Genomic DNA, 26,532 nt, shown 5'->3' on the forward strand with positions numbered 1-26,532 from the left:
GGAGATATATATAGTTTTAATAAAACCCCCGTGCACAATTAAACTTGATTAAAAGCCTGGAGAATGCTAAAAGTAGTAATGAGTACAAGAGGCTGCGGAGAGAAGGTGCGGCCTTCCTTGCAGTCAGTAAATGCTGGCAAGCAACAGGACACGGGGCTTCACTTGAGCATTGGAGAAGCAAAGAAGTTGCCTTGTCGTCCTAGGTTGGTGGCAGATTTGCTTTTGCTCCCAAATCTACAGAGAATGAACCGAAAAAGCATTCCATGAAAAGTAGGTAAATAAACAACTCTAACATTACTCAGTATTATCAGCTAAAAATAGGAAGCCCTCAACAACTATTCTGCAAACTACTCTTTGTCGTCTGCGATGAGAGAGGGGAAACAAAACCCTTAGGCCCTTTTCAAAAAGGGATCCTTATGGCTCCAGGTTACTTTTAAAGGCTAGCTGCTAGCTGAAGGCCTCATCCAATTTCCCCTTCAGTAAGCTTCGGTATGCTGGGAAGACTTCAGTTCCCAGGCTGGGCAGTTCCACTTACCTGGGCGTGTTTTTGGTGAGGGTGGAGCGCACTCTCTGTGACAGGGAACTAGATGAAGGAGTCTTGAGGAGCTGATGCTCAGGAGTGGTCACCGGCCCCAGTAAACTCACTTCAATCAAAGTTAAGAGATATTTTTAAGGGAAGGGCAAAAAGAAAAGCACCCTTGTGGGTGGCCAGTTTTTAAGCCAAATACCCGTGAAGCCCTTAAGAGCTAAGGTTAAAGACCCAAGCAAAGTCCCAGAGATCATTTTTGTCATCGTCTATAACAGATCAGTACATCTTCTATGCAGGCAACTGCTCAATGAACAGCTGACATATGCTTCCTGATTTAAGCCATTCTCAAATTCCAGCATTCACAATCTAATGTCTGACCACCCGATTCTTACCTACATTAGGAAAAAACAACATTCTTAAAAAGGATCTTGCAAATATGAGAGGTCTGGTCTCCAATGCCAGTAAAGTTGGAAGAAACCAACTTCAAACATTTTTGCTGGCAATACAAATTGGCAAAGCCTTTAAGAAATCAAGTTGGTAAAACAAAAAAATGTTCAAGCCCTTTAATTCAGCAGTTCCCACTCCTGGGAATTTAACAGTGGGGGAAACAGGGATATATTCCTATAATGCTGATGTCAGCATTATTAGTAACTATGGAAAATTCCAAAATAACATTAATTCCTAATAGAACATGTTAAAGTAAATTCCTGTTTACAACCATAAAAATGATAAAATTATATAGTAACAAAAAAAGTTCTTGCAGTATGTTAAGTGAAAGAAGTTCAAATTATATCTGAATTGTTATTCTATTTCTAAAATACCCGTATGTAGAAGAAATAGGAGAACCACGTTCCATTCAAGTGAAAAAAAGTCAGGACGGTAGAGTTATAAATCTTCTTTTAATGTTAGAATCCTCATAATGAATTTAATTTTTGAATTCCAAACAGCTCTAGCAAAGGGAGAGAGAGGGTACATGGCCAAAACCAGAGAGGGAGTCAGGTCCCTTAGGAAACACAACTTGGGCCTTACCTTTAATATCCGGTGTCTGTGGTGTTGAAAAGGCATTTGAGTTTTCAATGACATGTATGGGGTCAATGTTCTCTTGTTCCACCATCATGAACTGACTCCAGTATTCCAGGGGCAGGGAAAGCAGGCGCTCTACCACCTAAACAGCCACCAAACAGGTTAGTGCACTTCCAAAGCTCAGGGCTTACCTCTTCCCACACCCATATCTCCACATATATATACACACACACACAAACACACACACATATACATATATATCTTTTATATACATATATGCACATTCCAAAGCTCAGGGCTTACCTCTTAGCGCTTTCTCATGTTATCACGTCACATGAGAGAGATATATATGTATCTCTCTCCACATATATATCTTTTGTGTATATATATATATATACAAAGGGCACTTGCCTACCTTGGGCTGACGCTTGATGTCCTGCAACATTACCACTGGATCTGGATTGGGCACAGCATGGGCAACTATGGTAGGCCCAAAGACTTTAGCCAGATTGGCCACGTCCATTTTAGTGTTTGGACTCTGAGCCACTCTAAGATAAAGAGCATTTAATTAGAAGACTTGCTCTTCCACTTAAACACAGACCAAAAAAAAAAAAAAAAAAATGATCTATCAGAAAACATTTCACCCTTCACATTCCCTCTCTAACACCCAACCCACATTATGTTCCCCATGGCAAATTCCCAAACTCCCAGAAGTGAGTTTCTGCTGTACTCACCTCTGCAAGTGAATCATGAGGAAAGCTAATGTGTCCCTGTTGGGCTGGGGCAGTTCACCAACAGCCTGGTACATGGCAGCTATGCTGTTGTCCTCATCTGTGATTTCTGTAAATGAAAAGAAAACACCAAGAGGCCTAGACTTCTTTCCCTTGACAGCATGCTTCCAAGTGATCGACCACAAAGTCTCATCTATACAGTAAGCTTCTGGAACTTCTGATGAGGTTCATGACTGCATCAAACTCCAGTTTCATTAACAAGCAGGACACTGGCCCACAGCTCAATATTAGAAATCAGAACCTTTAAAAAAAAATCAGCTCCTGCAGTTAGGGAAAGCAGCTAGCAACCCACGTGCCGGGAAGGCAGGCACACAACTGCAGCGACTGCAATTACAAGAAGGTGTTCGTTTATAAACTGTGGTCAGGGGCCTACTATGAACCAGGTACTATTCTAAGTGCTCAGGTAAAGCAGAACTAAAACAACTAAAAGCAGAACTTGTGCCTCAAGGAACTCACATTCTACTGGAGGAATTAGTCAAAAAGCAAGTAGTAGGTAGTGCTACATAGTAGAAGCTAGAAAGTAATGGGTGGACATATTTTAGACAAGGTGGCCAGGAAATGTATTTCTGAGGACAAGGTACCCGAAAAGAAACCTGAAAGAAATAAAGGAGCAAATCATGCAAATACATTCCAGGCTGAGACAATAACAAATTCAATAGTCTTGAGTGGGGAGTAAGCTTGGTTATACTCTGAGAACTGCAAGCATTCCAGCACATCAGGGGAAGAAAGAAAGAAGGGAAGAGTGCTGAGAGAAACGATGCTAGAGATGTAACAGGAGCCGAATCCTACAGGTGGGGTCTTTGGGGCCATGTGAAGGACTGGTGGGTTTTTATTCTGAGAGTGATGGGAAGTCACTGGGGAATACTAAGGACAGAAGAGACTTCATCTAATTTAAATTTTAGAAGGACCCCTCTAGATACTGTTTGAGGATCATAGTGTAGAGGGCTGAGAATATAAAGAGGAAAATCAGTAGGTTCTTTCGTCATTCCAGGATGAGAGATGTCAAGAGTGGTAATAGTAGGAGTGGCAAATTTCAATTTTAAGATAAATTTTACAAGAGCTTTGCTGACAAGATTTGTTAATGGATTAAATGTGTGGGAATTGGCTCCAAGTTCAAAAGGACAGCCCTAAACTCGACCTAAAACAACAAAAAACCCCATCAGTGGGCGCCTGGGTGGCTCAGTGGGTTGGGCCGCTGCCTTCAGCTCAGGTCATGATCTCAGGGTCCTGGGATCGAGTCCCGCATCGGGCTCTCTGCTCAGCGGGGAGCCTGCTTCCACCTCTCTCTCTGCCTCTCTGCCTACTTGTGATCTCTGCCTGTCAAATAAATAAACAAAATCTTTAAAAAAAAAAAAAAAAAAAAACCATCAGTACCCATAGTTTAGACAGGAAGAGGACAAGCACCAAGAACACGGATACTTTCTTCCCTCAGAGCACGTGCGCGTCCACACAGGCACAGGCACTGTACTGGGCGGCACACGCAAGAGTCAAACATTCCTGCCCCTGTGGGACTCACATTAGAGTATAAGATCTACTCTTACCTGCCGCCTCCATGAAAGTCTTGTTTAGCCGAAAAGTCAGAAGGGGTTCTTTGAGGTTTCGGAGGAAGTCCTTCAGGAGGCTACAGACAGCGTGGATGTCATCCACTTTGCTGAGGAGGGGTACGGTTTTCACTCTGAGGAACTTCTCTTTCAGCTCTCTCACTGTCCGGTCACAGCCAGAGATCCGGTACAGGCCTGTCTGTTATCGAGGGGACACTTCCAGTTATAAATGGATTATTAACAAAAACAACAAATCCACACTCTCTGAAGGTAGACTTTTTTTTTTTTTTTTTAAGGGAGAGTTGGGGGCGGAGCGTGGTGGGCAGGAGCAGGGCAAAAGGAGAGGGAGAGAGAACCTTTAGCAGTCTCCATGCTGGCCTCAGAGCCGGACATGTGCTCTGGCTCACAACCCTGAGATCAGGACCTGAGCCAGTATCAAGAGTTGGGTGGCTTAACTGAGCCACCCAGGCGCCCCTGAAGGTTGACTCTTACCTCAGTCAGCCCTCTCTGCTCAATCTCATTTACGCAATGGACAACAATGGAGGGGATCATTGGAGAAGTCTGAGACACATAATCTGCTAGCAATCCCTGAAAAAGGAGAGTTTTAAATTATTATTTATACCACTTAGACCAGCAAATCAAGGTGAGTAGGAAGAACCATCCCCAAACTAACACTCAGGCTGGGACATCATGTCTGCTTTTAAATTCCTATTCCCAAAGCATATATTAGAACAGAGATTCTCAGCTATATTTTTCCTACAACCACAACAGGACTGATTTATGGTCACATATACACACTTGTGCATGAACAAGTAATAAGACCACTAGCTACAACTCTGCCCCCGCTTGTCCTCTACTCAAGGGCTTCAGAAAGCAAGCAATAATGAGATTACAGGTATGGGCTTTAATATGAACTAATTATTCTTAAAAAAAAAAAAAAAACACCTTTTTTAACCCTTTAATTATTCTTAGTAAGAAAATTATTTAACACAACTCACAGTTGATCGGGACATAAACCTATCTGTAGGGGAGAACTCCATGGTTCTCTATCAGAGTAAAGAAAATCTGTAACCAATTACGTGCACGAATAAGAACTATTAAGATTAAAGAAAAGTAGCATTTGATTTGCTAGGGGCTCGGGAGCAGCAACATAATCAATTCATTCTGAATCTTGTTAATATTGTTCATATAATAAATAAATACTTAATAGATTGAATCAGTTTTTAGAAATAAGCAATCTAATCTTAATAGCTTAGTATAGGATACTTCTAACATAAAAGGAAGTACATTCACAGATGAAATTATACGATGGATGGAATTTCTGTCAAGATGATTCACTGGACAGAGCCAGGAGGACAACATGGGGGTACTGATAAATCAGGACTGGACATGAACTGGTAATCACAGAAGTTGAGTGATAGGAACCAGGGGTCAGTCATCCTAATCTCTCTACTTCAGCACATGTTTGGAATTTTATAAAACAGGAATAGGATGTGGAGGGGAAGGAAAAGATGAGGAGGAAAGGAATGGGAAGGGGGAGGGAAGAAGGAGGAAGGAAAGGAGGGAGAGAGGATGAGTAGGGAAGATGGGAGAAGGTGAAGAGAAGTCTGGTGTAGAAAAGTTACTAAACAGACAAACCCAAGCAGGACTCGGCTGCGAGTTAACATTTTATCATTTCTCTTCATCATTTGTGTTAAAACTATGCTTGACATCACTAATTTTATTATAAAAACTGACATTAAGCTTTGAAAAAGGTAAAGAAGTCATAATACAAGGACAGACCCCATAGGTCCTACCTCTCCAATCTTGACAGGTGTTCCTATCAGGGTAGGAATGCAGGGAAGGGGACAGCGGTCCCGACATTCTGGATGAGAGACCACACGACAGTCGCGACACTTCAGAGATAGCTTGCCAAATTTTATCCGTTTTCCACATGGAACACAAGATTCAGGTTTAATAACCTGAGGACAAAAGAGGACAGAAATAACAGAGGGGTCTGAATTAGAAAATTATTATCATCAACAACCAGCATTTTTTTAAGCACTTAGTATGTGCCAAGCAACTTCCTAATCCCTTTACACATACTTGTGTAATTCTCACAATAATCCTATAACATGGGTTTTGATCTTTAAGGAAAGGCAAAAGAGGCTGTGTAATTTGTGTAAGGTCACCCAGCTGGAAGGCGGCAGTGTACAATGGTGGAAAGAACCTGTTGATGAGGAGCCACAAAAACTCCATGTTAACTCTGCCACTTACTGTTCTGTGGCTCAAACAAGGCAGTTAACTCTTCTGAACCTCAGTCAGGTTGCTTGGGTTTATATGAGGGAATCCAATGAGACAAAGGTAAAGTGTGCTATATCCAACCATACTACGTAAATATGTATCACTAAAAAGCATAAGCAATTGCTCCTGTTTAAAAGCTGCTTTAAAGTAATATATTCACAGAATGCAAAGATATACACATCCTCTGTAACGAGTAGTTAGCTCTGAGGAGTGGAACTGAAAGGAGATCTGACATTTAACTTTCTAACACTAAATTATTTAAATCTGTTCCTGGTATATATTACTTTCACAATCAAAAAATTAAGTGTGCCCGAAAGAAGACAGAACGATCACAGATCTACCGTCTTAGAGACGAAGTCATGCAGGCGCATCCCTCCATTGCTCTGTGGAGTGCCAGAACTCTCTGTCTCAGTCCTTGGCTCTAGAGGCCTGTTGCTCAAGGTGGAGTCACTATTCCAAGGTTGTAATGTACCTAGAAAACAAGCAACTTTAAGCTTCTTAATATTTTGTTCCTTCTGAATTTTAACCCCAATTTTAATATAACTGGTAGACAACCAGTAATTTGTAACCATAATCAGAAGCAACTACAATGGCTATGCAGAAAAATCAGTTCAAGAATAATGAGTTAATAATGGGACCCCTGGGTGGCTTTGTCGGTTGAGCATCTGACTCTTGATTTCGGCTCAGGTCATGATTCATGGGTCGTGGTACCAAGCTCTGCGTGGGCTCGATGCTCATCAGGGAGTCTGCTTGAAGATCCTCTCCCTCTGCCTCTCCCTTCCCAAATAAATAACATATTATGTGTGAGTGGCATAGACCAGGCCAGCAATCCAAAGGTAGAATATGACAGTGTTCTGGCCTCCAGTAAGCAGCAGCAAGAAACTACCCACAATATCCAATCCCTGCCTCAAAGGGTTCTAAAAAGCCAAGTGTCCCTGAATTTTACCAGTTGTTTTACACAGGCAATTTAGCTACAAACTCGGTGGACCTGTTTTCCTTCGGCTTCTCGTCCAGTATGGCACAGTCTCAATTGTGGACACAGCTTCAATGGGCCCGCCATCATTGGGAACAGTCACTGTAGTTTTTGCAACTATGGATTCATTCCCCTGAAACAAAAGCAAAAATGAGGGAAGGACAAACAAGTGAACATAATATCCCCACCACTATAAGGTAATTTTGGAGTGGCTGAAAAATTCCTGAATCTTGGTCAGGATTTATGGCCCAAGCTCAAAAAAACTCAATTGAAACCTCATACTTTAGAACAGAAATATAGGTCACAGAGGCATACACAACAATAAACTAAGAATCAAATATAAAGCTGACAGTTGTTTACTTAATCAGAGTGATTCCATTCATATGGATGATAAGGATCCTATTATCACATAGAAAAACTCACCAAATCTCTCTCTCAAAATAACATTGCAGCGTGACTCAGGATTCTATTTTATTTATTTATTTATGTATTTATTTATTTGAGAGAGAGAGAGAGAGACAGAGTATAAGCTGGGGGGAGCAAGGGTTGGGGGTGGCACTGAAGAGGAGGGAAAGGGACAAGGAGACTCCCCACTGAGCAAGGAGCCCAATTCGGGGCCTGACCCCAGGACCCTGACATCATGACCTGAGCCAAAGTCAAATGCTTAACTGACTAAGCCACCCTGGTGCCCCCTTGACTTAGCATTCTTAATGGTTGGGGCCACTAACCTCTGATGTGTTCACAACCACAATTCTCTTGGCCTATTCTTACCTGGTCTACTGTGGAGCCAATGGAACGAGTCTTCTTTACAGGTCCTGGGGGACCATCAATGAACTGTCGGCTACTAGAGCGCTGGAAAGGAGACAAAGATCAAGAAGTTCAGCGTCACAGAAGATCTGAAGCACAGAAGATAAAATTATTCCACTGGACAACTTGGGTGCAAGTCCTGGATACCAGGGCTATGGTAAATAATAATATGCTTTCTCTAATTCTATTTCCACATGAAGCTTAAGTTGTACCAACATAAAAATGCCCTCAGTGCCCTAAAAGAAACAAATAAGCTTTGGAAAAATTTAGGTGACAGCACCAGAAAAAGTAGAGGTGTAATCCTATCCAAGGACAATATGTCTTTGGACACATATTAAGTACCCTAAACAAGCACACACAGACACAACTCGGCATATCCCATTATACACACATTTCATCTGAAAATTATATTAGAGTACAAAGTCCTGCATAAAAATTCCTATGACAACTCAAAACAAACTCAAGTATATCCTTTCCACTCCAGAGGCAGCCAGAACAGTGAACTAGGATGAAACTATCCGGAGTTACTACCTCGAGGATCCTCCATAATGACCCCAGCAGGAATTCACTTGTAATAGGTGCTTAACAATGGTTAGAGCTACATGCTGTATCATGGAAACTTTTCTAGAGAAAACTCCTTTATTGTAATTTTGTAAAAACAACAAAAACTAAACAAAACCATACATACCCTCTTTTCTCTCTTCTTCAGTTTGAAAGTCTTTACCAAAGAAGAATCCCAATCCTGTTGACAATTATAATGTATTAATTTCTGTGGTGAGGCAAAAACCCCAGACAGGAATTTTTGTGGAAATAAGTTTACAGAGAACCTTAAAGGCTTTTTGAGTCAGGCTGCCTAACTTATAATTTGGGGAGAGGGTGAAGGGAGGGTCTCAGGTGCTATAGCTATGGAACTACAGTAAGTTAACTTGCTTTCTTTCCAAAATTGAAGCTATTATAATAGAGTCAGGAGTCAATACCACAGAGGCAAGAAGAGGTTAAAGAATCAACTTCTGTCGTGATTATCTCCAGCTCCTGGTTCTTTATTTCTGACTATTTCTGTAATTAGTTGTAGAACTCACAGAATCTCAGGCACTATACTGATCAGGTTAGATGTCTTTCTTACTCTTAAGGGACTGCTATCTAATCAGATGTTCTGTACAATGTAACCGCTTAAAAAGTTCTAGTCCAGGTTTTACATTTCTCAAACATCCCTCTTCCTTGGGCCCCAACAAAGACATTCACCCCTGAAGAATTACATTTTTTATCATAGTCTAGTTTCATTTCACTTATTTTAACCATTTACATTCATGTGACTTCCTTACTCCTGATAATCCCTGAAAACACAAAACCCAGAAACAGTAGTACAGAGCAAATGGTAGCTTAGCTAACTGAAATCTCTACAATTCCTGGTCAAGTAATTTAATTTAGCTACTGATTATTTGATTCAGTTTGGGTTACAACAGATACACCATAAGTAGGTCTAGCTCCAAAATCAGCTATTAAAACATTCTAGTTTTATCATATACATATACTCCATACCTATTCATATCATTCCTTGTTTCAAAAAGGGGATACTTACTATTTATATCTGTAAAATGGCAATGATTTCCCCAAACACTGATTTGGGACAGAACACTCCTAGCCTACGTAACAAGTAGTCACCACTTGTTTCACTATCAGAAAACCAACCACAAATAACCTCCTGATTTATTGCTTTGTTGCTAGCTTTCAGCCGGTAAAACAGGAAAGATACACAAACCAATAAACCATCAAAGTTTGAACATCAAAGACTGAGATATCAGGAGATGACTTTTATACAGCAACACCACCATAAGTTAAGAAAAGGGTGCTGCCCCACAAAAGCGGGGTAGCAAGAAGTTTAGACCAGTCAACCATTATTGAACAAAGCATTACAGAGTGCCTAGAAACTTTGTCAGTCTTCTGGCTGAAGTTCCAGAGCACTGTTTTCCTTCTAATTATGAAGTATGACTAAGTTTTCTTTAAGAACCAAACTAATTCTGAAATAACGCACAAGTCTATTCTCTCCAAGAGCAGCAAATAAACCCCGCCTGGGTAGAATCTTGCTAATTTTTTTTTTTTTTTTTTTTTTTTTTTGCTAGCTAGGGCTTTTTAATAAGCCAAGATACAGTCAATTAGCAAATGCAGCTCACAGATCCGTTAAATAAATTTAACCTCATCCCAAATCCTGAGTTCTATATTCTCACTTCCAGAAACTAAATATATAAGTCAGTCTCTTATAGCCTGTGTGGATTTTTATTTTAAAATGCGAGCTCAGGGGCGCCTGAGCAGTACAGTTGGTTTGGCGTCTGACTCTTGATTTTGGCTCAGGTCGTGACCTCAGGGTCCTGCAATCAGCCCCGCTGCATCTGGCTCCACACTCAGGGCAGAGTCAGCTTGAAGACACTTCCTCTCCCTCTGCCACTCCCCTGCACAAGGCACTCTCTTGCTCTCCCTCATCGGTAAATACAATCTTTAAATAAATTAACTAATTAATAAAATAAAATAAAATGCTACCTCAGAATCTGTAATACATCAACAAACAAAACAGCAATAAAGGAATTCCAGAAGACAGGACAGGAGAAAGAGCCCTGAGGGAGCAGGGGTAAGAAAAATTAACAATCCTCAGAGATCAATCATTTATTACCAGTGATTCGTCAGTCTTATCAAAGCTGATATCTGATAAAATGGAACCAGATTCATCAATAGTTGATAATCTAGATGAGAGAAACAACACAGTATTAGATACAGAAGACCGTGGCAAGTAAAACGCACGAATGCCCAGAATGAGTCGCATTGGTCACGTAACACCAGCAATTTCATAGCAGTGCCTTCCTATGGAGACAACTACAAGTTCAAAGCCTAGCCATGGTGGCTGCTTGCTGTGGTTTCCATGGGAGAGAGCGGCTGTGCGTGCGTGAGGGCACACGCAGCACAGCTGCTTTGTTGGCAAAGACCTCCTAACAGCAGTTGAAAGTTACAGACAGGAGCAGGGGTGCTACTCCTCGCCGGAAAGGCTACTAGAAATTCACAGGCACAAGAGTGAAGTTTAATCTGATCCCAACTGTGGTTGCTTTCTACAAGAAAGAGTGTTACCCAGCATCAGCTTTTGAAGAAATTAAGCCCATATATTTTCTCAGTTATAAAGATTCCCCATAAAACAACCAGGCAACAAAATAAATACCTGGAAGAGTGCTGACCTTTCCCTCCATACTGTATTGGGGGTGTTAAATTTAAAGCCTGGTAGAGACAATTTTAAATAGTGATGCAGTAGAACCAAAATTATTGTCTGGTCTTGACTCACAGAAGGCCTTCTAAACCAGAAGAGCTACAAGAGCTACAAGAGCTCTCTGGAGAGTAAATGCTGAAAGTATTGCTGAACTGCCACTTTCACCTTTAGGTTTCTTAGCAATGAGTGGGATTAGTTACTGACGTGCAATTTTGCATCAACATCAAAATTTTACCCATGGTGAAACAATTATCCTAAGGAAAGATCAAAAACAAAAGAAGATAAAAGAAATCAGGAGGCCCCTGTGCCTATGCCTTTATTTCCCACCCACCCTTCCTCCGAAGTCTTTTTCTGCTTTATTCAGCACACATTCCAGAAGCAGTCTATTTAAGAGTTCAGATAACAAGAACTTCTGACAGCTGCGCTGCTCGTGATCAGATAACAACAGACACGGCTTCCCCACCTTTTGTTCCCAGCATTGCCGCTGGACGGCTGGCCTCTGTTGAGAAAAGCCAGAGCTGATTTTTGCTCCTCGCTTAGTTGAATGCTGCCAGATGTGTCACACATGAGCATCTCTCGAATCAGCTGAATCTGTCTTTCCTGCAGACCAAAGCAGAGTAAAACATCCTAACTAACCAGGGGAGAAAGCTTCACCTCAAATTTATGGGATGGGCAGACCAGAAGACATTAAAATACAGCATTATGCAAATGAGCCTTCAGGAAGGCTGCTACACCGATAGCATATTAATTCACATCAAGCCCAGATTGTGTCTCTGATTTCTGACTGGCAAAATGAACTCCATCCAGAATAGTGGGCTTTCTGCTACAAGACTTCTGGGTCAAGGGGCTAATCCCAGACGGTATTGCAAAATGAGAGTCCCAAAACAGAATTTCGCATAGGAAAAACAATTTAGTATCATTTTATCAGGACAATTATTGGCTTCCTCTATGGATCAAAGCAGCCACCCACCTTTCTAAAGGGTGGAGCGAAATGCATTAAAATGGATACAAAGCTGTGACACACTGGAACCAGTCAATTTGAGCTTACTGAGGCATTTAACACTGTACCAAGATGGATTAGTGGCTCCTCATAAAGGTTTTCCTTTGTACCATGACCCACCCTGGTACACCAAAATGATAGTGTTCCATGTTAGTCACATTGCTCAACTGGCTGACTACATCTTGCCCCTTCCCCTGAATCAGGAGCAGTAATGATGGAAAACCTTAGAGTTGTCTTGTCTGTCTCAATAACAAATACTAGCTATTGACAAAAGGATGAGGGTGTTTTGGGTGGCATGAGAGATAGCCAACATCTTGTGACAGATCAAGCATGCTAGGAATTCCCTAATTTTAATTCTTTAAAAATCCCCAACTGAAATCTATGAAGTCATAGTTTTAAGTCAAGAAGAGAAAAAATATTAAATTTCAGCCTATGAAGGACAGGATTCCTATGCTGCAATTTCAGCTTCAATCAAGGCCAACTTGTCAATGGACAGGCTGCTTTTAGTTCTTTAATGTGGAAGAAGAAACTCAGTATAACTGGGGGATGGAAACAGGACCAGATGATGCTGGCCCTCCCCCCACTGGCTCGGCTCTAGCATAGAGAACAATACACACCAGCTTCTCGCAGTCAGCCTCAGCTCGCTGTCTCCGTTTGATCTCGACATCCACCTGATTGCGTGCGTGCTTCAGTTTAACATCCAGAGCACTACGCTCAGTCTCTGCTTTCATCAAAAGATCCTTGTACTTCCCCAGTTCGTGGTCTGTTCTCTGCCACTTTTTACGGAAATCCTCAAAGTCCTTTGCCAACTGGATGAATTCTGAGGAAAGGGGGAAACTTCAATAACTCCAGCACCAAACACAGTACTAAGGCTCTAATGACTGAGTCCTCTAGTTAGTTTTCCTCCAAGTATATAATGAAGGGACCAGCTAAACTCTCGGCAAAGCCAGCTGAAAATAACCAGGAGCAGATCCTGGATATTTGTTCATCACCCTGCATGGCAGCTTTGTGGAGAGCAATTCCTGTTTCGATAGGCCACCTCCTTTGGCTTGGCCAGTGGCATCTGCTATGGAATAAGTAACTCATTAGTCACCTGGCTCCAGATGTAATACCAACACTGAAAGCTCCTGAACAGAAGGCAATCAAAGGGGGATACCTCTGGGGCAGCTGTCACGCACCAGGACAGTTACAGCTATAAAACAAAAACAGCCTCCTTTCAAGTCACGCACTGCTGCGCCAAAGAGACGTTAAACAGCAAATTCAAATATAACTGCTGTAATATGCTCCAGTAGTTGTAGATTAATAATATAGATGTCCAGGCCTACAATTCCTTCAACTATATAATTATACAAATATTGATTTGAAAGTAAAGAGCCAATTTGCTAGTGTTGTTTAACACTGCCCTGAAGGGTATATAAACATTTCAGTGGGAAAGACACAGTAAGAACAGATCATACTAAGCTAAGGTAAGTCACTGATGGCGGAATGTGGACTCTTTCCACATGTCTGCAGAGAGAGCATCACTTCCAGTGCCGTGCCCGGAAGCATGATAACCCTGGCAGCATTCATGCTTGCCACCTGCTGTTGGCAAAGACTGTTCTACACTGCCTTCCTATTTTCTCGTTACCTTCGATCTAGCTCTAGGCTTCACTCCACACCACCTTCACAGAGGAAGTTCCCAAGGTGTACATCTGCTGCTGGCCAAACTAACCCAGTTTACAGCTGAAACTAGGCCACAGGCACACAAAGCTTGCAGATTCTTGGGTAGTAAGGGCACTTTTCTTATTTCAATTTAACCTAAGAGCATAGAAACAATGAATAGAACAATGAATAGACTCTTTCCAGTCTTAATAATTTGACTAAACTTCAAACTTACAAATTGAATTTCAATTCAATCATGAGAAAGCAAGGCTTACACATAAAGACACTTCAGTTTGTAACAAACAAAAGGTTTTAGAACAGGATATTATGACCTCATTATCTTAGAGAATGCAACTATGAAAGCTAAATGTACATACACACACACACACACACAGAATATATATATGTATATATGGCTACAATTCAAATAGCTTTAAATAGTGTGTTCGTTTTGTTTAAAATACATCAATTTTTTCCTTCTTAATTTAAAGAAAAAGAAAACAACATATCCTTTTGCCAAATTAACTATTTCAACAATGTAGAGTCGCAACATTTTTTTTTAAAGAGCTGATTCTTTGCCATGTTCACTCTGGCAATTCATCAATTACTGCACTTATGATTTGTGTACTTTTCTGATGTATGTAATAGTACTTCAATTTCAAAAAATAAAGAACAAGAAATACACTTTTCAACCACACATCTAAAACTTTCTAGCTCCACACTGTGGTCAATTAAATGTTTCTAAATATAGTGCTGTATATACTATATTTATATACACTCAAATATCTACTGAATTGAAAAACAATTTTGAGAATGAAAAGATTTCCACTGGACCTAATTTTGCTCACTTCTTTGTTCCTTCAAACATTCCTTTTTTTTTTTTTTTAAAGATTTTATTTATTTATTTGAAAGAGAGAGCATGAGCAGCAGGGAGGGATGAGGCAGAGGGAGAAGCAGACTCCCTGCTAAGCAAGGAGCCCAATGTGGGGCTCCATCCCAGGACCCAGGACCCAGGACCTGAGCCACTCAGGCACTCCAAGGACACTCCTTCTTGATAAATCTTATTAAATTTGGGTTTTAATCCCTATTCATTGTTAATTGGTATATATTATAAGTCTAACTGAATTGGACGATGGAACTCAAACCAAAAAAAGTATCAGTTCATTTCCAGGAAAGAGTTCCTATTTTAATAGTATGAATGATTCAATTACTAGTTCAACTTGGTTTATGCTAGACCAAAACCACAATATTTGCATACCTAAAATATTACTTAGGTATAATTCTGTTATGAATTAAGTTTGCTAGGATGGGTCAAAACAGCACATTAGATCATCAGAAAAATTCTGATATAGGAGATCAATAAACAGAGCATTTTCAGGGTCAGTTTGTGAATCATGATTCCAACCTGGTACTATCCCCCATCATGAAGTACATATTCAAAAGATTTTTTTCCTAAGATTTTATTTATTTAGGGGAGGGGGTGAGGAGTTAGGTGAGCCTGGTGGTGGGTATTAAGGAGGGCATGTATTGCATGGAGCACTGGGTGTGGTGCATAAACAATGAATCTTGGAACACTGAAAAAATAAAATAAAATTTAAAAAGATGTTATTTATTTGAGAAAGAGAGAGCATGAGCAAGGGGAGAGGGAGAAGGAGAAGCAGACTCCCCGTTGAGCAGGGAACCCAATGTGGGGCTCGATCCCTCGACTCAAGGATCATGACCTGAGCCGAAGGCAGACGCTTAACCAACTGAGCCACCCAGGAGCCCCTTCAAAAGATTAATTAACTTCAAATTACCTCCTTTAAAAAGTTATGTATATTAAACTATGAAATGCATCTATCAAAAAGGAATGAAGGGGGGTGCCTGTGTGTCTCGGTTGGTTAAGTATCTGCCTTTAGCTCAGGTCATGATCCCAGGGTCCTGGGATTGAGCCCCGCATTGGCTCCCTGCTCTGTGGGAGGCTTGCTTCTCCCTCTCCTTCTGACTGTCACTCCCGACTGTCTGCTTGTGCTCTGTCAAGTAAATAAAATCTTTAACAAAAAAAAAAAAAAGGAATTAAGGGAAATTTCCTTAAAACAAATTGAGGAGGGGCGCCTGGGTGGCTCAGTGGGTTAAGCCACTGCCTTCGGCTCAGGTCATGATCTCAGGCTCCTGGGATCGAGTCCCGCATCGAGCTCTCTGCTCAGCAGGGAGCCTGCTTCCCTCTCTCTCTCTGCCTGCCTCTCCATCTACTTGTGATTTCTCTCTGTCAAATAAATACATAAAATCTTAAAAAAAAAACAAATTGAGGATAATCTCTGATTCATTAAAAACAAAACAAGCAAACAAACAACAACAACAAAAACGGAGGATTTGGTTCATAGTTCAGCAAATAGGTTAAAACCATCCCAGAGATCTTGGTTTTCTCGGCTCACTCCTCCTGGGGCCTTTGCACAGGCTCTTCCTTTTGTTTTCCCCACCACTCTCTAAGCTTCTTAGAAAGGGGAAGGGGAAGGGCACTGGGTCTCTTTTCTCTCCAGTGCCTTGTAGCACACAGTAGGCACTTAAATATCCATTGAACAAATAAATGAAAAATTGCTGTTCAGATCAAATTTAAACTCCAGGCGTCCAAGCCCACCTCACCAGTCTATTCAAACTTGACCTCCCACCACTACACAATACTCTTTCTTGTCCCTGCTCCCAGAATAGACCCATGCTTATTTCTGCCTTCTCCCTTGTGATCAAGCTGTGTACTCCAAACAGAATGCTCTACCTACACTCTTCTTTATGTATCCATTCTTCTAGTCCCATCTGTTCTATAAATCCCTTCCTAATCTGTTTGTTCCACATTACATTTTTCTATACTTCCCAAAAGCACATATTTTCATACTTGTATTATCTTGTTTCATAAGAAATCGATCTCTGAAACTTAAATACCATGATCTTCTTGAAGAAAGGCATCAAGTCATAGACACTGTAGTATCACCTACTGTAGGCAGCATAACACAAACCCAGCATTGTTTTGTCACACAACAGATACCTGATAAATATTAAGTTATGTTTTTTCCCAATTTACACAGCAACAACATAAAAAAAAGTTTGGGGCAGCTCACAATATAATAAAAATAGAAGATAAAAACAATGTAGACCAGGGAAATCAAAGATAAGGTTATTAAAGTCATTTTATTTGAATATTAACCTTCATTTTGATCTTTCAGGAACCCTGGACTTAGCTAAAAACAAAACATGAACAAACCTATACAAAAAGGAGAGAGAAGAATGAAGTGACTGATGAAAGACTAGAATAAGGAGTCAGGATACTTAACCATGCAAGGAATTCCTAGGATCAAAGAAGAGGACAGAGACTGAGATGGTTGCAGAAAGGAGATTCTAGTCTAGAAAACATAAACCTACTCCATGTCCTCAAAGCCAACATTCCAAATTAGAGATATGGAGAGGAAGGCAAAACATGCCTCTATTTTATAATGGGAATCAATGGGAAGATAGAAATGTATTTATAAAATAAGGATACCTGTAAGAATATCTAAAATTTTTTTGGCATAATTACTTCCAAAGTATTTTCACAACTAACTAGTATCTCGTTTTTATCCCCAAATGCTCACAGCACTCCCACAAAGATAAAGACACTTGAATTCCTATTTTACAGATGGAGAAACAGACACAGAAATAAGTTAAAAGCCAGCACTGGTTACTGAGACTCCAAACTTCAGATTCCTCCCTCTCCTCCACATCCTATCCTCCTCGTAGAGCTCTCATTATCACAGTCTCTTCTACCCATTTCCCCTTATTTCCAGCTTCACAAACACCACTCTAGTTAGGGCTCCTGCTGCCTAACAACATCCTCATTGGTCTCCCAGGGTCCCCCTCCGCCAGGGTCATCTTCCAAGAACTCTCTCTGATTATGCCACTCCCCCCTTATTCCCACTCCCTCTCAAGCCCCACCCCCGCTTGCCTCCACCCTAAATGCCCTCTTTTATCTGTGTCTGTTGGAATCTCCATTATGGTGCCACCCTACTTTTATCCATGAAGCCATTTTAGTCAGTCATCCCTTTCCCTCAACTCAACATGTGCTAGATGCTGTATTAGATTCTTGTTAAATATTTGCTGAATGAGCCTGAATTTTAAGATCTCTCATTCAATACTCTTCCCTGCACTGGGCTCCAAAGCAATCCATCTTCTGAGATGATGTGACCTCAAAGAGGAGCCTAATTAGCATGCCATCATGGTTACTGAGCTGGCATCAGATGATAGGGTCATGCAACAGCTATTAAGAAAGAGAAAACAGAATATTGTCTTAAAAGGCCTGTAACTGGATAAGAGCTACTAAAAACATCAAATTAAAGAAAATGCTGAATGGCATAAGCAGGACACCACACTAAGTATTGTGAAGATCTAAAAACTAAATAAATAAAGCTTAGAGAGACAGTTCTTACTTCACTTTTATATCAATGAGGCTGACTTAAGAGCAACGCTTACTAAATTAGGTATTAATGAAAATCTCAAATGGAAGACGATGGCAACTCAAAGAAAAGCTGAGAAAAAATAAATCCTTAGATCACTTAAGTCAGGGCCATCAGCCCCCCCTTCTTCACGAATCCACTTCCCAGACCACCATTCTCTCAACCACCTCCTTCTTCTCTCCAACTCTCTACCCAATTTCAATCCCCTCTTACTAAAAATCAAATCCATGAAATAGGTGAAAGCAGATGAACAGTCCCTTCTTCAAAAAGAAATTATGACATGTTTCTCCTCTTCAACTGAAAATGTTTTATAGTACAGAGGGAAAGCCAGGATAAAAAATACAGACAACAACTACTCTAAAGAAAGAAGCAACATCCTTGGAACTTCAGATTTTGCCCAGTTCTTGGTGTGAAAGTGAAATTGGCAACTAATGCCAAGTAGTCAATGGAAAGAGACTCTTGATAACGAAAGAAATCTGGGGACACCCACTTAAGAACAACTATAGGAAAAAAGTGACCAGCTACAATGACTGTCCATTAAGCTCCAACTATGGATAAGTGACCATCATTTTCTTTTTAGGAAGCCCAAATGAAAACAATTTTAAGATTGGAACACACGTCAGCTTTGCAGAAAACCCAGATCTGAAAGCTGTTTTTTCTCTTCACACAGGCCAGCTCACGATGACTTACGGAGTTCATTTCCTTCGCTGAGAATCTCCACCCGGCGTACAAGCTGCTCAAACAGATTCCGCAAATTCAGCATCGTCGTATCCATCTTTCTGCCAAGAAATCAAATATACATTAGGGGTCCTGCCTTCTTCCCCAGACAAAAGATTCAGTAGCAATCCATTACAGCCATCAGTGACTAACATCTGGACTCTTCCATTTGTAGCTACCATTATAAGGATCTCAAGCCAACAATCGGTGTTTTGTATGATCTTTATTACAAAAACAAAGTTGGAATGTTTAATGTTATTTGCAAATCAGAAAAGCATTTCAGACCTCCAAATATAACACCCCCTTCCTGCCTACTTCTTTTCCTCCAGTCTGCAGTCACTCTGGAGCTGTGAGGAAAGCAATTGAGGACAAGCATTTCAGTTGATTACTAGGTGACCAACTATAAAATGTGGCTCTAAGTCTATTGATTAATACAATACTTTTGCCACTTTAATCCTTCTGGACTTTAAAGACCTTCAATGTAACTTAAAAGGTTTATTTTTAATTTCATTTTTAGCTAGTATCCCTATTGCAACTGCCTTTTAAAACGCAGGACATGGTCAGCACATTTCCTACCAACAGCCCAGATGACGTCACACGAGTGATTAAGTGAGGAAATCGCCGGCTCAGCAGCACAAGAATTATTTCTGTAATGCAGGGCTCTCTGCTGGACTGTGTGCAGGGACTATGTCTAATAAATTTATACTAAGTATAGGCAAAGGATTATGTTGTACCACATTCTGGCATCAAGGAGACAATACACCACCTTCACAGTTAGAAGGGCAAAGGAAAAAATCATTTGCTACTGTGTTCTGTATGGTGAATTTCAGACTTCATATTCCCCCAAAAGCCCTGCTGATATTACATTAAAAACAGTGTCCTTACAAACAGTTGTGTTCTGAATAGACTTTAACTGGGAAGACTTTGAGGAAATAAGATCTTAATTTAACAGACGAGAAAAAAAAAGGACATCAACTGGACGTGACAAAAATTATCAAGGAAATGAAATAAAAAATAAATTTCATTTGAAAACTGAATGTCCTTAAAAATACCATTTAAGGATTGTGTTTCTCCAAATCACCCCTCAACATTCTAGTCTAGGTCCTTATTTTATGCATCTAAATAAAATTTAGAACTCTTTTATGGGGCGCCTAGATGGCTCCATCGGTTAAGTATCTGTCTTTGGCTCAGGTCATGATCCCAGAGTCCTGGGACTGAGCCCCAGGCCAGGCTCCCTGCTCAGCAGGGAGTCTGCTTCTCCCTCTCCCTCTGCCTGTGTGTCTGCCTACTTGTCCTCTTTCTCTCTTTCCCTCTCTCTCTGTCAAATAAATAAATAAAATCTTTTTTAAAAAATTAACTCTAGTATGTTTCATGAAAATAAAACACACCTCGTGGCAAAAAAAAAAAAAAAATTAACTCTTTATGAAGGTTTAGTGATTTTACAATGTTTATAAGATTGTACCATAAGCTATGAGGGTGGGACAGGGTTAAAAAAAAAAAAACTCACAAAGGACAAAGGAATATATAAACATAAAGATATTTTCTACTAAATGCTACAGAGTTATTCATTTGTACTCAAATGATGATTGGCCTAATAGCCAAAAAGCTTCCAGCTCCAAGCTTGGAGGCAACATATACCTGAATCAGGGCCGGAAACCAAGATTTTCAAATGGCAATGTATCTGTTCCAAGCTACATAATCACAGCAAGCTGCTAAGCAACCAGACTAACAAATGTATTACAAAGATCTTTCTCTAAACTAAGAACAAAACTAAAAGAATAGCATTAAAACTGGCAGGAGGCGATCTGGAAGCTGTGGAGATGCCCATGGATTTCCCAAGTGCTACAGGGGCAGGAGCAGGGATTTCAGTAGTTTATTCAAATGATGATTTCCTTTGGCTCCAGTAAAAATGGGAAGAGACTGATCGGGTTAAATGTAAGGCACTGATTTCCTTTATCTCAGCAGTCATCTATACATTCTGAGACTCAAAGTCAGTGAACTCTGCACATAGGAAAATTTCTAACTGCCCAAGAGTGCAGAAAAGTAAGATTCCACAGTGCAACTAGAGTATTAAAAACTGGTTGTTTAAAAAAAAAAAGAAGAAGAAGAAGAAGACGGTTTGATGTTTTAAATGACAATACAGCAACCTGATCCTTTGTCCCCTTTAAAAGAAATCTTCACATTTTCTCAAGTTCCTCTAGCCCACTATTCTTCTCCCCTATGTTCTTTGTACATACCACTCCCTAGAGTGAGGGCTGTGGGGAGGTAGGCTCTTGAAAACACAGCCACATTTGTCAAAAGACTAAAGACACAGAGAAGCTACCCGGGGACATTTCCTCATCATAGCAACGTAGCAACGGTTATCTCATACAACTACCTCCACCTACGTTATTGTCCAAATGTGAAGCCTGGTACCCAGGGGGCAGTTGTTTAACTCCCCGTGCTCTGCTATGAAATAGAGGTAACCCTCAACTGTCAGATCATCACAGTCTGCAGATTTAGTTTTAGGAAGCATTTACGGTTTTCTACGCTTCCCTCTCAACACCAGATATTCCCTAAAATTCAATCCTCTAATCTCTCGAAGAAGTTACCAAACTATCCCATGTTAGTCCTTACAGCTCTCCAGATGATCACCCATCCCTCTCCAGCCTCTCTCCTAACCGCCGTCCTACAGCTCTTAAAGCTCTTAATTCGACTGGGATGCCCTAGAGGTGAAGCCTAATCCTGAGACTTGGTTCTATCCCTCCCCATCACATATATCAGCAACCACTCTACCCAGTAACCTACTCTACCAGCTCCCAATTTTGATTTCCTTATCATTCACGCAGTTCCAAACCTCAGAATCACCTTCAGTTACTCCCTTTCTGATAAGTACGATCACCATACCCGTGATCATACTCTTCTCTCATGTTCTCTATCCAGCCCCTCACCACGGGCAGGCTCGCCATCATTCACTTCAACTGATGCTTCCACCACTGCTTTGCTCAGGTGGCACTCAAGACACATACACTTCGCACTCTAATTTAACTTTACCACATTTCTACCCTATATCCCAGGTAGGCTGTACATGTGAGAGAAATCTTACCTTTGGCACAACTGTATCACGCACACAAACACTCAATATTTAAAAATAAATATTTGATGGGGTGCCTGGCTGGCTCAGTCAGTAGAGCATGTGACTCTTGATCTCAGGGTCATGAGTGGGAGCCCCACACTGGGCGTAGAGTTTACTAAATAAATAAATAAATGATAAATGGAAATCAGAGAACACACACCAATGAGTCTACTGTCAAAAGAATTTCCATTCTACCTGAACATCAGTGTGTAATATAGATGAAAATTTAAACAACAGTTTAAAAAAAGGGGTGGCTTGGACAGAAGCCCTGGGATAAAGTTTCAGTTCTTCTATTTGTTAGTATAACCTGGAGTAAGTCAGATTCTGAGACTCATTTATAAGTGGGAACAGTAACACTTGGCCTACTGATCTCACAGAATAGCATCAATTCACATAGATAAAAGTTTTATAATGTAAAAATTGAACCTTATATAGGGTATTATAGAGGGAATGACATTTTTTTTTGTTTTTTGTTTTGGTCTGATAGTTGTTATTTACATTTTACCACAGTGATTACCAAATCATAGCTGGAACCCAGACCAAGAAGAATGGAGAAGACAGCAAAATTTGACCAGGTCTAGGCTCTTTAGCAGGCTGTCTTACATGAGGCTTGTAGCATCTGAAAATAGCTTTTCCTCTAACACAGGTTTACTTAGGGTAATCCAAAAACGGCACTAGCAAAATATAATCCTCTTCTCTTTATACACCAGGGGACCATGTATTTTTATTAATGTTCTATAGAAGTGACATTCAGGAATTATTTATAGATGACAAAAATATCTTTCTGCATCAGTACTAACTCTGATATCACAGCCAAACTGTAACTCAAAAAGCTAACATTTACTCATCCTATTCAATGTCAATTAAAAACGATGTTAATTTTCCTGTTGGGTCACATTTTCACTCACAAGAACACTCCTTTATTTCTCCCCCTTTATTATTTAGCTCCAGAGCTAGGAGATACACTAATGTGAAAGGAAACAAAAACAAAGTCATATTGTAGTACATTGCTTTGCAGCTGTAAAACAGCTGTCACTTTTCACTATAGAGGCAGCTGCCTTTTGGGAAAGCTGAAATGATCCCTGTGTGTAGCAAGGAAATCAGTTTGTGGAGCACTTTAAACAAAAAGGTGCTAGAGAATCTCAGCTGTTATTGATGAGAAGCCCCAGAGGTGGAGAAGTCACTATGTTACAGATTCCCAATCTGTGAGTATCCCTGAGGGAGCAATTTCACATCACCAGGAAAGAGTCTCAGCTTGATGTGATTGCTCTGAGTCCCCAATTTAATTTCAATCACCCAGCCAAGAGACAGACATCGTCCTTCAGAATAACAGACTATTACAGATCTTAACTGCAGAGTATCCTGGGAAAAGTCTCTATCCTCTTCTTTCTCCTAGAAACAACATTATTAAGAGACCTATACATCATGCCTTAGACGCATCAAGGGTGTTAAATATTGTAAGACAAAGCAATGGAAGGTTGAGTTTTTCAGGAAAGAGTTTTAATGAAAAACATTCTCACGAACATTACTAAATCTGGAGATTCCCAAAAATTCAGCAATACAGGTTTTCCACTGCCAAAGAAAATAATTTCCTAAGACAGTCTCAATACTGTAAGATTCTTTCATATGAAAGCACTGTGGAGCAATTCTTTTTCCCAGATGTCCAGCTTTTGCTTTACTGTATCAGAAGTCTCTATACAACTGGCAGACAGAAGGAATATCCTGAAACCAAATGCTATTATGAACAAATGAATTACAGCAAGAGTAAACAGAATGTTCTCAATCCAGCGTGAATGAAGACTAAAATAAAAAGACGAATTGAACTATTATTTCTCAAAAAATTACTACCAGTTTAGTATACTAAGTCCTCCTTTTTTCCTTCTTATACTGTGGATTCTTACCATTCTGCAGTGTTCCATTCTTCAAGGTCTAGTGTCTTACCAATTCACTAAAACATTCCCTAACAATTCCAGTCCAAAATTATCTCTATTATTGATAACATTCATTTGGCAGATATAAAACATTGTTTCGTACTATGGAATTTTCCAAGTTCAAAAAAACTAATGTTTTTTAATAGTGAAACTAAAATCTCATCACCCTAAACAATTACATGCATCTCATTATCTAATCTTTGCCCATTATATACTGATATCTTTGTAATATTGCAATCATAGATTGATATGTTTGTGTTTTGCTTTTCTCCATCATGATTCCATTAAGTTACAGAAAGTTAATTAACAGTTATTTAACCATTGTCTTCTTTGGATATTAATGTAATTTTCAGTTACATCTACCTGGAATCTCCTGCATGGTCACTCCCTCACCTCCTTCAGGGATTTATTCAAATGTCATTTTCTCATTGATGTCTTTCCTAACTACCCAATTTTCAATTGTAGACTTTACCCCCCTACACTTCTCTGCTTTATCTTCCTCCAAAGCACTTGTCTTCATCTAACATACCCATATATTAACTTGTTTATTGTCTGCCTCCCCAACAGTTTAAGTTTCAAGAATGCACAGATTTTTGTCTGTTTTGTTCACTGCTGAGCCCCTGTACCCAGAACAGGCCTCCCATTTGGCAAATGATTAAAAGACATTCACCAAATGAATGAATTGAACATCACTGTAAACAGGTTTTTCCTTTAGGTGGCTGTATTCCTTAGAACTGATTTCCAAGGCTGGGATTACTATATCGTAGGGTAAAAGTCTCTTATAGTTCTTGATAAATACAGCCAAAATATTTTCTAAAAGAGTTATAATAATGTACACTATACTCAATAGTAGGCAGAGGCCTACTAGACTCACCACAGTTATCTTAAGTTCTATCAGCCCCAAAAAAGTGCAAGCTCCTTTACGGCTAAATAAGATTGTATTATATTGGGGCTCCTGGGTGGCTCAGTGGGTTAAGCCTCTGCCTTCAGCTCAGGTCATGATCCCAGGGTCCTAGGATTGAGTCCCACATTGGGCTCTCCGCTCAGCGGGGAACCCGCTTCCTCCTCTCTCTCTGCCTGCTTCTCTGCCTACTTGTGATCTCCGTCTGTCAAATAAATACATAAAATCTTTAAAAAAAAAAAAAAAGATTGTATTTTATTTATATTATGCACTGATTAAGTACTTGTTGAGTGATTAAGCTATAGGAAAGGCGCCTTCTCTCTAAACACTTTCAATAACTCGAAAAGTTCACCCCACACATTCAAGAGAATGATAATAACATTTCTTTAATTAAAAAAAAAAAAAGCTGGGGCGCCTGGGTGGCTCAGTGGGTTAAGCCGCTGCCTTCGGCTCAGGTCATGATCTCAGGGTCCTGGGATCGAGGCCCGCATCGGGCTCTCTGCTCAGCAGGGAGCCTGCTTCCTCCTCTCTCTCTGCCTGCCTCTCTGCCTGCTTGTGATCTCTCTCTGTCAAATAAATAAAATTAAAAAAAAAGCTTATCTTCTCACCCACCACACGTTGCTGAACACTCTCTCCGCCTACGGAACGAAATTCAGTGACGAGAAACATACGTGAAATTCTAAAAGTAAGGCCTCCTTGTTCCTAAGGCTAAGAATTCGGATGGGACGAGCAAGATGTCATTACCTCGGCCAGCCTACCTGGATACACTCAGTCCAGAAGGGAGGGAGGCTCCACTTCAAGTCGCCCCGGCCTCTCAAACACCGGGATTTCTCCCTTCCAAAAGTTTTGGAAGGGAGAAATATCAGAAGAGAATGGGGGCATTACCCCACCCACTCCCAAACTCTGTATTTAAGTCAAAGTCACTTCTTGGGGGTGGAAGGAACCACCTGTCAAAGCCATCACCTCAAAACCACCTGTCTTGCCCTGTCCAAGCCATCACCTCAAAAACACAGCTAGGAGAAAAAAGCCCTCCACTCCCAGCCACCGCCCATTCGGGCCACTGCCTCCCCCGGCCGGTGGAGACCTCCCAGAAGAGAGGTTGAAGGTACCGATCTTCTCCCTGAACCCGCGGTGGCCGCAGCCCACCACCTCGGATACTATCCTCGCACCACACATCTAGAGTCAGACGCACCTGTTCTCGCAGCCTCTTGCGCCCACCTGGCCGGGTCCGCCTGGACCCACTTGAGCCGCCTTCCACTTACTTCCCTCCGCGCCTCACCCAACGGCAGAGCAGCACCGCGCCTCCAGCTCGGGTTTGAAATCCTGCACCAACCAATCACAGAGAAATTTATTCCTCCCGCGCTGTCCCTCTACGCTGCGACGCACGCATAAGCGCCACGGGGTGGGGCGGGGCCAGAACTGAGCATGCGCATGCTAATAAAACGACGCCAAAGGTAGCCATTTTGACTAAGGTCAGAAGCATTGTGGGAGCGCTCTTTGCTTTTAGGGTCTGCGGCCCCATATCTCTCTCCTGAAGCCGTTCAGGATACCATGTTTACTAAGGGCAAGTGAT

The 26,532-nt window shown here is 40.8% G+C and overlaps 1 protein-coding gene across 3 annotated transcripts; it reads right to left on the reverse strand.

The window, feature by feature from the left end:
- RACGAP1 (Rac GTPase activating protein 1) lies at positions 1–26,279 on the reverse strand. Of its 3 annotated transcripts, none has more exons than XM_044226797.1 (17): positions 26,152–26,279; positions 18,986–19,070; positions 12,812–13,014; positions 11,658–11,794; positions 10,613–10,682; positions 8,636–8,689; positions 7,912–7,992; positions 7,156–7,273; positions 6,509–6,639; positions 5,681–5,845; positions 4,377–4,472; positions 3,885–4,083; positions 2,287–2,392; positions 1,968–2,100; positions 1,559–1,694; positions 536–644; positions 1–234 (listed from the first exon to the last, which is right to left on the reverse strand). In XM_044226797.1, exons 2-17 carry the CDS (start codon positions 19,068–19,070, stop codon positions 159–161), a joined length of 1,899 nt encoding a protein of 632 aa, XP_044082732.1. In that variant the 5' UTR covers positions 26,152–26,279; the 3' UTR covers positions 1–158. The 3 variants fall into 3 exon arrangements, with proteins under 3 accessions (XP_044082732.1, XP_044082731.1, XP_044082733.1); XM_044226796.1 differs by having other exon boundaries at positions 18,986–19,074; XM_044226798.1 differs by lacking the exon at positions 26,152–26,279 and adding an exon at positions 22,098–22,142 and having other exon boundaries at positions 18,986–19,074.
- Between the last annotated feature and the right edge of the window lie 253 nt (positions 26,280–26,532).

The sequence above is a fragment of the Neovison vison genome, chromosome 12 (assembly GCF_020171115.1).
Source record: "Neovison vison isolate M4711 chromosome 12, ASM_NN_V1, whole genome shotgun sequence".
In the NCBI taxonomy this organism is placed as follows: Eukaryota; Metazoa; Chordata; class Mammalia; order Carnivora; family Mustelidae; genus Neogale; species Neogale vison.

Excerpts from the sequence above, each read along its gene's own strand:
- RACGAP1 (XM_044226797.1), bottom strand. The coding sequence starts at position 19,070 with ATGGATACGACGATGCTGAATTTGCGGAATCTGTTTGAGCAGCTTGTA. Across the intron at positions 11,795-12,811 it reads AGGCTGACTGCGAGAAGCTG|GAAAGACAGATTCAGCTGAT; the intron begins GTGTGTATTGTT and ends TTTGGTCTGCAG. Across the intron at positions 645-1,558 it reads ACAGACACCGGATATTAAAG|TGAGTTTACTGGGGCCGGTG; the intron begins GTAAGGCCCAAG and ends CTTTGATTGAAG.